Below are 12,382 nucleotides of genomic sequence, written 5' to 3' on the forward strand. Positions count from 1 at the left end.
TTCCTGGCCATCTTGGTTTTTATAAAGTGGTGAAAATGTCCTGATTCTTCACTGGGCCACTAAATTGACCAGAACAGGTACTAGGGCACATTCTGCATCAATATTTCATTTGTTATTTTTGGAACTTGTGATAACAAAAGATGCTGAATAACCTCTGAGAAGCCTATCTAGATTTATTTATAGATGGTATTTGGTAATGTAACAATTTTCTGTCCATATAGAGGAGGCATACTAAAGTAGGATTAATGTATTGAAGTTATAAGGCATCTTTGAGTAAACTTCGAGTATCATTTGAGTATGACATTGCTGTGCTGAGTATCCTGGTTTTTGGAAATCAAAAGATGGTCACTCCATATTTTGTGTACAAGTCAGTCAGGACATGAACATGGGAACTTTGCTTCCAGCTCACATTTTACTGTTAAGGGTAGTGTATTTAAAAAAATAAAATAGGATTTTAAAGTTAAGAACAAAGTCTGGCGTCAGGTAACCTTTCAATATAAGTAAATATGTCCCAAATTAATTAAAAGATTACTACAGAGCAAAAAGAGGAGTGTTTTCTCGTCCAAATGATGATAAAATGAAGTTCACAGTATTTTATGCTGTTCTAGTTTCGGTGTCTTGTCGCGCTTGGATGACGTCAGCCAGACGTTTCCATTATGGCGGCGGAGGGATGTGAGGAGATGAGCGGCAACGGGGAGCTCGAAGAGTCTCCAGGTAGCTTAATTCACATTAATGAACCTGCAGCTCGCAGTTGGGTGTCGTTTGACAGATTTTGCTGAGTTTCGGTGTTACCTGCACGTGTTTTAAAGATAAATCCTCCAAATTGACCCATTGTAAGGAAGCATGACAAGCTAAGCTAAGCTAACGTGTTTTCAACTACACAGCATGAAACGGGACAATATCCTGTTAACTAACTTTAACTAACTTATTGTACAGTGTTTTACAAAGTGGTTGGTCGTTGCTGTTCACTTTCAGTCACAAATTAGTAGAACAATGCTCACAACAGCCCAGAGGTGCTGAAGACTGCACGTCTAAACTCAGTCCACTGAGCTCTTAATGAATGAAACAAATCTCTGCAGGCAGGTGTTTATATTTTTAAGAGTAAAATCCTTAATGCAATGTGTTTGGGTTTTTTTGTTGGGTGTTTTAATGATGATTTAAACACCGACTGCAGGCAGAAATTGGTATATGTTCAGGTTTGACAGCTGAGTGTCATCTTGAAAGTTTCAGAATTTGGACAACCAGTTCTTCCTCATTGCATTCAGCTGTTTATTAATTCATTCATGCACCATGCATTATAGTAAACTTGCAACAATGTATGATGGTTGGCACTGGTTTCTTGAAATGTCAGAAGGCGTTTTTGATGAAACTGTCCACAGAGCATCCATAACGTCATGTTACATCTATTTTAATTTCAGTGCACTTTCATTCAGTCTCCTCCTTCAAATCTATCCGTAAACTGTTTTATACCTAGTGCTACATCAGAAGTGCATAGATATTTTACTTGTTTTTATATTGTGCTAAGTAAGGTGGCAAAAAAAATGACAGCGTACCACAGGGTTTCCTTTGTCATCGCACCTCATTAACTGTACTAAATGACTTAAGGAATGTGTTATTGTTGGGTTAGACATGTTTCAGAATATAGTGAGAAAAACCAAAATGATAACAGCAGGCTCAGATACGTCAGGTAAATGCTTAGCTCTTTATAATTTAAAGTAATTTTGAAAAACCTCTATTGTGTCAGGACTTTTTTTTTCATACCTTTAGTCACAAAAATCCATTAGGATGACAGGTAATTGCTGTTGTTGTTTTTCTATCAATATTGCTGTTTGTAATACTTTTTAAGAATGAAAGTTTAAAAGAAAATGGAAAAACCTCACTCATGAATGTATAAAATATGTATCGCACATATACATTTTTGAAATGGGTGTTGATTTAATCTCCTACACCAGGTATATCTTGTTTGCCTAAAATCTACTTCGACCCCTCTGTAAATTATTTGAGTGTAGCTAATTTCCCAAATGTATTTTATGGTCTCATATCTTAAATATGTGACCAGCATCTTTTGTACTCTTCTTTTCTAACTCCATTGGCTGTTTTCTTTATTTCTGTAATTTCCTAAACATTTACTTTCCATTTTGCAAGTGTTATAGTTTTTGACTAAGTGGTCATGTATTTAGAGGTCACAGGCTGTGATATTTTTGTGCAGTTTGTTTGTCAGCCATGAGCAGAAGGGCTATAATGACTGAGAATTAATCCATCCCAACAACAAAGGAGTTTCATGAGTTAAAGATGTTATTAAGCTAATTTGCTCCACATTTAGTGTCTTTAGCTTCTAATACGAGATATTTCACTTCCCTGTTTTATTTTATATACAATCTAAAACTGTGATAAAGAAAATTCACTCTGGCTTTCAGCACCTACTGATGTTCTCATTCACTATATTCTGACATTTTATAAATTAAACAACAAAAAAAACCTTGAAATAATAAAGACATTAAGCAGTTGTGTAAATACAAATTTGTTGCTGCAATTCATTCAATATTAAGTACTTCACCCTGATAGTGTGATGCATTTCAATTTCATGGATCTTTTTTGAGTTAAGGAGCATTGCTGGTGAGTCAAATTCAGAATCAGGTTAATTTAATATGGAAGAGTTGTCCACGTTTTTTTTCTCTAGAATGTTCAGCATTAAAAGCAGCCAATAATGACTGTCACTTCTAATGATGTAGATTTTGCATTTCATTTTCTCTTTCAGCCATGGATGCCTCTGAGGTTCCACCACCACCTCCGACTGAGATGTCAGAGATGTCGGAGGAGAACGGCAGCGCTGCTGTGGCCCCTGAGGTTCCTGTAGGCCCCGACCCTGCTTCCTTCTCCATTCCTCCAGCTGCAGAGGACGAGGAGGGGGAACTACCTGCAGACTTTGAGCGTCTGTGGAAAGCTGCTCACGACAATCCTCAAGACTTCACCAGCTGGACCGATCTGCTGCAGTACTGCGAACAAGAGGTTTGTTGTTTTGACTAGACAGAAAAACAAAATGTAGTTAAACATCATATTGTTCCTCAGTAAAGACACATTTGCATCTAAAACTTTAAAATATCGGCTTCTAGCGTCCCCATGAGGCCACAGAACATTGCATGGTAGCCTCATACAACATTTGAACTGTATTTATCTCATTTCTTCAGAGTCACGTCACAGCTTCTCGCAGATCGCTAGAGGCCTTCCTCATTCGCTATCCACTGTGCTACGGTTACTGGAAGAAATTTGCAGATCTGGAACGCCGGGCAGGCTTCAACGACAAAGCAGAGGAGGTATAACAAGACAGAGTTTACAGTTCAGACTCTCTTCTTCTTCCTCACTCTTACATGAATGGTTTTGTATGAGGGGAGTGTTCACAGTGTTTTTACTGACATAATGATTGTGTTATGTTAGGTGTGTATTCAGGGCCTTCAGTCAATCCCTCTGAGTGTAGATCTGTGGATTCACTACATCAATCTGCTGCTGGGAACACTGGACATGAACCTGCCCGAGTCGCCAAAGCGGATTCGCAGGTAAACCAGCGTCTGCACACACACATTTAGGCAGATAATTTGCCTGATTTCACACAGATTTGGAGTCTTTATGCGTCCAAAATTGTGTTTTCTGCTGCACTGTTTGTTTAGGTTTACAGTAAGTTATGTCCTTTAGCTTTGACCACAAATTCAGTTCCACATGAAAGAGGGAGAGAATGCAAATAAACTGCTGATCATGAACCAGAGTTGTTTTGTTGTGCTGTTAGTAAATTATTTAGCTTTAACCTATTTCCTTCTAAATATTAGCAACATTACGTTTTGCAGGACTACTTTGCTGAAGTTGTTAGCTGACAGATTACACTATTAAGTCCAGTATTGTTTTGAATTCATATTTTATCACAACCATCAGTAAATTTAGTCTCACGACTCTATTGTTTGACCTTTTTTCGATCTGAAAAAATTCAAACAAGATTCAGCCCAGAGCAACATAATTCCAGTTTCTTGTTTTAATCGTTTTCCAATCTCAACCCCCAGCGTGTTTGAGGATGCAATTGCGGCAGCAGGTCTGGACTTCCACTCGGATCGGCTTTGGGATCTGTATGTTGAGTGGGAGAAGGAGCAAGGCAACATGAAGAACGCAGCAGCCGTCCTGAACAGAGTCCTCAAAGTCCCCACTCAGCTTTACAACACCCACTACGACAAGTGAGACCACCACCCAGTTCAAATATCATAAAAACATTGATGCAAATCTGTTGTTGTCAGTAGAATTTTACTTTTTAAATGAGAAATATTATCTTCGAATTTGTGAACCATTAAGTATTTCCAGTTGTTTGTCTGTTATTGTCCTGTAAATGTGAAATATGAAAGGCATTGTCTAATATCTTGTGTGCTTTTAAGACAATACAGTGTGGCGGGTAGGCTTTCTAGAAGAACATTCAATCTATTGTTTTCTGATTTATATTTTATTTTTTTTAGATTCACCTCTTATTTGAACACTTCCTTTCTTTATCTGTTTCTTCTTGTTTTGTCCTCTCTCAGGTTTAAGGAACACCTAAACGGCCACGAGCCTAAAGAGGTGCTTTCTACAGAGGAGTACGAGGAGCTGAGGACGATGTGCCGTCAGAATCAGAAGGCCGAACGAGCCGAACAGGCCCAGGAGGAGGAGGAGGAGAGGCCGCCAGGGGAGGAAGAACCTGCCACACCCGAGGGTACAGACAGTGTGAGTAACACCCACATGCCTCATACTAAGAGGAGGTTTCACAACATTTACAAAAATACTTGTGAAGTATAGTAAACAGGTGGTCAAAAAGATGATTTTTTTTTAACAATAATTTGGACCCTCTGTGTTCAGGAGGAATTGATGCAGAAGATAAGGGAACAAGTGCTGGTTCGCAGGGACAAAGTTTACCAGGACAACGAGGGAGAAGTTCGCAAGAGGTGGCACTTTGAAGACGCTGTAAGTTAAGGCTGTTTTTTTTTTCTTTTACCATCCACCACTTTTCCTCCCTTTCTTATTCATTCATTCAATTTCTTTCTATTCCTTTGAAAATTCAGCTCGTTGTTCTGAATTAGAGGTTGGGTATTTGAAATTTTCAAGATGCATAATACCTGAGTTGAGGTTCTAGTAGAAAACCTGCTTTCTTTAAGAAGGAACAACACTTTCATATCCAGAAATCTGTCTTCAAACTGGCAGAAGAATCCAAACTCAAATGCTAAATGTCGTCTACAGACAAGCATCTGAACAAGAGCTGTGACTAAATTGGACACAATCTAAATTTGAAACTGTGACATCAGAGATTAAATAAAGAACATACATTTGATGTCAGCATTCAGTGTCTCATGTTTTCAGTTATCAGTGCAACAGACATAATTAAGTGGTTTTCTAAAAATCCTTTTTTAAAAAACTAAAACTAGAGTTCTCAAAAAAATTTCTTTACTTTCATATTTGTCTGTATCCTTTCCTGCAAATATCTATTTGTGTCTTTATGTTTATATTCTTTCTAACAATGTTTAAAACGTGAAATTTCAGCGCACAAATGTGTTTGAGGGTTTGAAAAATGAATGGAGGGAACAGTGGTTCATAAAATGAATAAATTATGAACCTAATGAGCTGAAGGCCACAAACCAGATGGATGACGACGATGGCGCATATTGCGACATGTTTCAGAAAGACATTAATGCCAAATCTAATCGTTTTTAAATGCGAGTCCTCATGTTAATTTGAAAGATTCAAAAGGAAAAATGGAAAGCATCTGATCTTCTCAACCTTTCTTTTGTTGGAAACCATAGTCCAGTTTGTCCATTGCAACTGTTCAGTTTTTTCAACACCCTCTCTGGTGATCCTAAACATCACACACAGCAAGGATTGCCAAATCCGTCAAAAAGATTGTAACAAATGATATGAAAGCCAAATTATAGCTTATTCATTGCATTGCTTTTATTAAAAATATTTTGTTTTTGCCATTTTCAGCTTTATTTGGATAGTTGTAGTGAAGGCAGACAGGAAACGGGGGAGAAGAGTAGGGGGAAGACATGCAGCAAAGGGCCGCAAGCAGGAATCGAACCCGGGCCGCTGCGTCGGAGACCAGCCCTGTACATGGGTCGCCCGCTTAACCTGTTGAGCTATACGGGCACCCCATTGCATTGCTTTTTTAAAATAATGTGGTAATAGGCACCGCTGAGCTTGGAGCCATAGTTTAAACAAAGGTGAAAAAGTAGGTCTGCTTTATAAATACAAAATATAGGAAACCTCATGGCTGTATAAAATCATATATACAATGCCCTCTATTCAGTCACATCTGATTTCCCCTTTTGATCTGTCATTGCAGATCAAGCGGCCATACTTCCATGTGAAGCCACTTGACCGCCTCCAGCTCCGGTCCTGGCACTCCTACCTAGACTGGGAGATCGCTCAGCTGAACACAGACACCAAAGACCCCAGCCAAGGTCTGCTGCCTGTGTTGAACAGTCTCTGTGGTTTCATGAATTTGTGAAAGAATCTGCAGCTTTGACATCACTCTCTCCTATTAGATCCAAACCAAGCAGCCACAGAGGGGTCAGAGGTCACGGCCCAGCCTCAGGAGGCATCAGAGGATGCTGCGGTTGCCCAGGACGACCACAGAGTTCGCATCCTCTTTGAGCGCTGTCTAATCGCCTGTGCGCTGTATGAAGAGTTCTGGATCAGGGTAAGAAAAAAGGGATCTTAGATGGTAGTATTAATACATGTGTAGTTTATGTTCTTCCTTGTGTAACATTTGCTTGTTGTGTGTGTGTGTGTTGTTCAGTACATTCAGTATTTGGAGCCGCAGAGTGTGGACGAAGCTCGGGCTGTTTATAAACGAGCCTGTGAGGTCCACCTGGCTTACAAACCCAACATCCACATGCAGTGGGCCACCTTTGAAGAGAGGCACGGTACGCCAAAACATCAACACACACCATGCATATTTGTCTTTGAAATATTCACAGTGTTAACAACATAAAATAAAATTGTTCCAGATTACAGTCAGGACTAACATCACTTGACAAACATCTCCCCAAAAAGATCTTTACTGTCAGTCAGAGTCCATCCATCCATTAACTATGCACCGCTTAATCCTCATTCCTCACTCACATTCACACCTACGGACAATTTAGAGTCACCAAATAACCTCAGCATGTTTTTGGACTGTGGGGGGAAGCCGGAGAACCCGGAGAAAACCCACACATGCACGGGAAAGACATACAAACTCCATGCAGAAAGATCCCAGGGAGGTGGGGATGCAAACTGGGCATCTTCTCGCTGCAAGGCGAAAATGCTAACCACCACTCCACTGTGCAGCCCAGTCAGTCAAAGTGAAACTGAAAAATAAAGGAGCTGTCATAAAAGCAATTTCCATGATTTTGTGTCACCAAAAACTGTGACAGATATTTTTTATTTATTCTACTTAAAGCAAACTATTAGATGCCTGTGCTGCCTGTATTCCACTCATGAGAACTTCTCCATATTCTCCATCAGGTGACTTAACCGAGGCTCGGCGAGTGTTGGAAGCACTGGAGAAAACCCTGCCAGGATTGGCGGTTGTCCGTCTCCGCAGAGCCGCTTTAGAGAGACGAGCGGGCCAGCTGGACCAATCAGAAGCCTTGCTGAGGGAGGCGGTGGCAGAGTCCAAAGAGAAGCCAACGTTACACGCTTTCTACTCCATCAAGCTGGCTCGCTTGCTGCTGAAACTGGGCAGGAACCCCAGCAGAGCCCGCAGGGTTTTACAGGACGCGCTGGAAATTAGTCCGGTGAGATAATTCACAAGATAGTAACACCTGTAAAGATCTCAGCCAATAACACCATCAAAGGATTTCAGTCAATCTTCTTTTAGCGATTCATCCTATAAAGATCTTTGTAACAGTGATAAAGAGATGGTGTCACAGGTAGAGTGTGATTGGCCATAAATTATGGGTTTCATACATTGTAGAAACACAGTAACTATAGTTGTTAACTTTCCCCGTCCTTCCCTCAGGATAACGATAAACTGCACATGAACCTGTTGGAGCTGGAGGTGTCGGGGGAACCCTGGACGTCAGCGGAGGCGGTGCAGGAGTGCGTGACGCGAGCCCTGGCAGCTCCACTCGCCCCACACACCAAGATCCTGTTCTCACAGAGAGGCCTGCAGTTTGTAGAAGACTACAGCAACTCTATCCAGAGGTCTGCATCAGCCCTAAATATTTTCAATCAAGTTTTAAGCCCTGATGTTCCTAGCAAACCATTCATCATCTGTTTATCTTCGCTGTTTGTGCACATCTGTCCTCTGCAGTGTGCTGTCGGTGTATGAGGAGCACCAGAAGCTGCTGAACGAGCTGGGAGGAACCAAGAGAGGAGCAGAGAACGGGTGAGAGAGGCAGAGGAACTAGATATCTAAAGTGAAACGGATCAAAGAAACATTTCTCTTGGATTTCCACCTGCAGTATTTAGTAAAATATCACATGCTTTGAATGCCATGCAGTCAGAGGAGTCCCATTGTAGTACTAAGTCTCAGTTTACCACTTTAGAGCACGTTCTTTTTTATTACCAAGAATTCACACCACTGTATTTTAAATGTTTGCTAATGTTTAAGAACACAATTGCGACTTCTATGTGTGATTTACAAACTCAGTTGAGTGTGAACATAGTGTACGCTGATTAGACACAATATTCAAACCTCTGACAGGTAAAATGATACCTGGTGAGGGTTGAGATCTATGCTGCAGCAAGTGAACAGTCCTTTTTGAAGTTGGAAGCAAGAAAAATGAGTGAATGCAAGGATCTGGGCAACTCTCTTCAGAGGCGTCATTGAATCCATGTCCTAACACGTCAGAGATGTCATCAGGGAGACCGACACATGATGTGGTGGACCAGTGTGTTAGTTCTGTAACCAAACAGTTTATTAAACAACCATTTTGTGCAGAAACAAAAGATTTGAAATACAGTTAAGGTGTAATCAAAGAAATATTAAAAGATTTTGCCCTTGAATAAAACTCACCGCAGTGTAATGACAGATTATCTTTTCCAAACTTGCTGCTATTCGTTCAGTTGTAATTTTACTCATTTTCATTGGCTACCTTATTGCTGATGTCTTTTAAAGTCAAATAGAATTATATAGGAATATTGTGCCGTGTAAATAAGATTGCATTTAAGATTAAGATTACTTAATAATCTGACTTCAAAGGGACGAACCCGACGATCCAGAAAAACTGAGCAAAGGTGAAGACGGTTCTGCTGTCGCTGTGTCTGCACCTCCCACTATGCCACACGTCCCCATCACCACGCCGCCTCCAAACATGATGGGCACCGACATGAGCGCACAGGCCGGCTACGGAGCTTACAGCAACTGGTACCAGGTAGGACTGAGATTTCACCACAGAGGACATTTTAAAACTAGAAGATGGTCGTTTAAATCTGCTCATGCACCAATACGCCTTGAATTAGATGCAGATAAACCACAGTCTGTCTGTCTAAAGGGGTTTCTGTTAGCACTGTGGAGTCGAGGTGGGTTCATATGGTAATGTTGTTTTCTGTCATGATTCTGTTCCAGCAACCACAGTACGGCAGCTACGGCTACCAGAACACCTGGAACTACAACCAGGGCTACTATCCACCCAGCTAAAGAGAGCAGCTGTGGCACCAGGAGACCACAGGAATCCACGTGACCCGGCTGAACGACAAACTGAACCACCCACTCCTGCGGGCCCACCTGCTCAAACATATCCCAGCATCCCTCTCTCCCACTCCGTCCGTCCTCGAGGTCGCTCACTGTCCTGGATTTGTGAAAATGAGGAGTGGAGCTCATCGAACACGTCGGCGTCGTCTCATTGTTGATCCAGCAGGCGGAGAGACGACGAAAACAAACAGTGACGCCCATTTTCAGTACAGTGTCTCTGCATTTTAATCAGAACTATTTTTGTATTTGTTGGCAAGCCGAACCCCTTTGCTCGTGTTTTAAAGTCATCCAGTGTATTCAACTCGACAGGTGATGTATGAATGACATTTTGTACCATTCCACAGAGTAGGCTATGGTGTTTTTTCTAATGTACATAAAGGTGTTTTATAGTGTGTCACAACTGAGCTGTTTTGTGTCGTGTGTTTGTTTGCTTGTGCTTCCATGAAGGTAAAAAACGAACTGTTAACTCACTCGTTGTGAAAGCCTGTTAAGAGGAGGAGGATTGTGTCCTGCTCCCGTCTGGGACTTCCTGTACTTGTCAGGTCGGGAGGAATACAACACAAGAGGAAATAAAGTGTTGGCTTCACAGGCACAAACAAGCAGGGCAAGCACTCGCATTTTCTTTGATTTTTTTTTAAACATTTACCCAAGCAGGCAGCGTGGCTCTGGGACAGCAGTGTTGTTGGCTCAGGCTGAGATATTAGACCTGAACTTTGGTACAGATGTCACCAGAAGATAAATCCTACAGTGAATTAGTGACTTTTCACCTACTGGACGGATTGTATTGACCTTTGCACACACTGATGACTGTCACAGGATGAACTATTACCAGTCTGGTGGTTCTTTAAACTTTGTGTGTAGCGCCATCATCAGGTCACAATTAAAATTTGCCCAATGCTTTGGGTTATGACCGCATACCTGCACAACTGTTCTCTGAAGCTTCAGCAGTACTTATGATCATTCAAATTAGTATATTCCAAAATAAAATGGCAAATCTGGTATTCATTATACTTGTTAAACAGGCTTTGTGTGGATGATCATTTTTCTGGTGTTTCCCACAACCCAAAGATAGTCAGTTTAATGTTGTAGAGGAGAAAGAAACCAGAAGATACTCACATACTGGATGCTGTAATGAGAACATCTGAAATTAATGTTCGTAATAAACTGACCAGTTGATTACAGAAAATGGATAAATTTAATAGGTGACAATTATTTGATTAATCACATCTCATCAGTGTTTAACATTTGGATCAATGCATTGCTGAGCTTATGAAGGTCCTCACAGATGTTGGAACAGCTGTGGACTCTTGTTTTAACAATATTTGCTTCAGACATCTTAAAACCAAAACACTACTTTTTTTGGATGGACTATTAAAGTATAAAAAACAGAACTCCTTCTAAGCCCTCTCTTTTTGACATCTACTCTCCAGCCTTATTTGTTCACTTGCATCAGTACAGGAGTCTTCCTCATCTTCCTTTATGAAGAATGCCTGTGAGCGCTTGTTCTGACCACACAACATTAATGGACTTCTGCTCCTGGCTGGCAGCGCCCCCAAACGTTCATTGAGGGGAGGCCTTTAGTAATAATACAATGAGGCAAATAAGTTTCCCTTTTGTTTTGATAATGAGATGTCTAAATTTAAGGCTACAACCTCTGAAACCTGAAAAAAATTTGGCTCGTCTTAGCTGTAAAACACAGACGTTAGTAACCACATTAACACCTGCTTCTTATCTGAGCAAAATGACCCAGAAGTACCTGACTGGCAGCTACGATAAGATGCCGGGTGAACACTTTAAATGCTACAAAAAAAAAGAGGCTTCACTGCTCCGTATCTCCTTTAACATATGATACACTGCTCAATCCTGTACAAAAGGTAAGGAAATAATGCTGTCCCACAGTTCCTTGCAGCACGATTCAATGCATCATCCACAGCAGACCCATGACGACAAAATCCAGCATGATCATGTAGCCTAATGGAAGGTGTTATTTTCTGTTTCATTATTTCTCCTTCACATCTTGACCTCATGATGTTTTTCATTCAGGTCAATCAATCAGTCAATCTAAATTTATTTATAGGTTAAGTAAAAGTGATTAGGAAAGAAAAACAATCAACTTTTTTTTTGACTAATCCACCTAATTTCATTGATTTCTTTTCCCTCTCAGATGTGTCAAAATGTCTTCACTGAAACATCGTGTCTTATTTTATACATCTTGCAGTTGCTTTAAAATCCAGTGGATGATCTTAAACAACTGCACTGTACATGCTTATCAGCTATTTCCAGTTTATCATGGTTTAATAAAATGACTGGAGTTAATTATGTCACCCAACTTAGGGAAGGCCTAACGAGGTGTGAGGTCATTTCTACAGTGGAGCAACATCTCCACAAAGAGCTGCCATTCTGAAAAATCTCAAAACCATCTGAGGTGTGCACCAGTTATCTGTAGGGATACACTGTGGTGGAGACATCATTATTGGTATCATTTGAAATGCTTGCATTTTAGTCTGCATCTCCCAGTGGGCCAACTCGTTAAGAGCAGGTGTAGTATGTTAACTCTAGGAGATGGAAGACCTCATGTTCTCTGTAGTTAGGTGCAACTATCAGTGTTGGCAAAATGAGTTGGAAACTGTCTGCATATCAGATATCAGTAAAACTAGATTGTCAAACATCTCTAACTACCTGTGATAACTAACAGCGGTT

The 12,382-nt window shown here is 40.7% G+C and overlaps 1 protein-coding gene across 1 annotated transcript; it reads left to right on the plus strand.

Moving 5' to 3' along the window:
* Window positions 1-617: 617 nt before the first annotated feature.
* si:ch211-114c17.1 (pre-mRNA-processing factor 39) lies at window positions 618-11,073 on the plus strand. Its single transcript, XM_022203260.2, has 15 exons — window positions 618-714; window positions 2,759-3,009; window positions 3,189-3,314; window positions 3,436-3,554; window positions 4,050-4,217; window positions 4,554-4,734; window positions 4,867-4,971; window positions 6,344-6,461; window positions 6,546-6,700; window positions 6,800-6,926; window positions 7,510-7,781; window positions 8,006-8,190; window positions 8,300-8,374; window positions 9,191-9,362; window positions 9,557-11,073. Exons 1-15 carry the CDS (start codon window positions 657-659, stop codon window positions 9,626-9,628), a joined length of 2,184 nt encoding a protein of 727 aa, XP_022058952.2. The 5' UTR covers window positions 618-656; the 3' UTR covers window positions 9,629-11,073.
* The last annotated feature ends 1,309 nt before the right edge of the window (window positions 11,074-12,382 follow it).

The sequence above is a fragment of the Acanthochromis polyacanthus genome, chromosome 10, assembly GCF_021347895.1.
Source record: "Acanthochromis polyacanthus isolate Apoly-LR-REF ecotype Palm Island chromosome 10, KAUST_Apoly_ChrSc, whole genome shotgun sequence".
NCBI classification, from domain to species: domain Eukaryota; kingdom Metazoa; phylum Chordata; class Actinopteri; family Pomacentridae; genus Acanthochromis; species Acanthochromis polyacanthus.

What these genes read in the sequence shown, in the direction of transcription:
- si:ch211-114c17.1 (XM_022203260.2), top strand. Translation starts at nt 657, where the DNA reads ATGGCGGCGGAGGGATGTGAGGAGATGAGCGGCAACGGGGAGCTCGAA. An exon ending in CACCCGAGGGTACAGACAGT is followed by an intron (nt 4,735 to 4,866) that starts GTGAGTAACACC and finishes CTCTGTGTTCAG; the next exon opens with GAGGAATTGATGCAGAAGAT. An exon ending in CTTACAGCAACTGGTACCAG is followed by an intron (nt 9,363 to 9,556) that starts GTAGGACTGAGA and finishes ATTCTGTTCCAG; the next exon opens with CAACCACAGTACGGCAGCTA.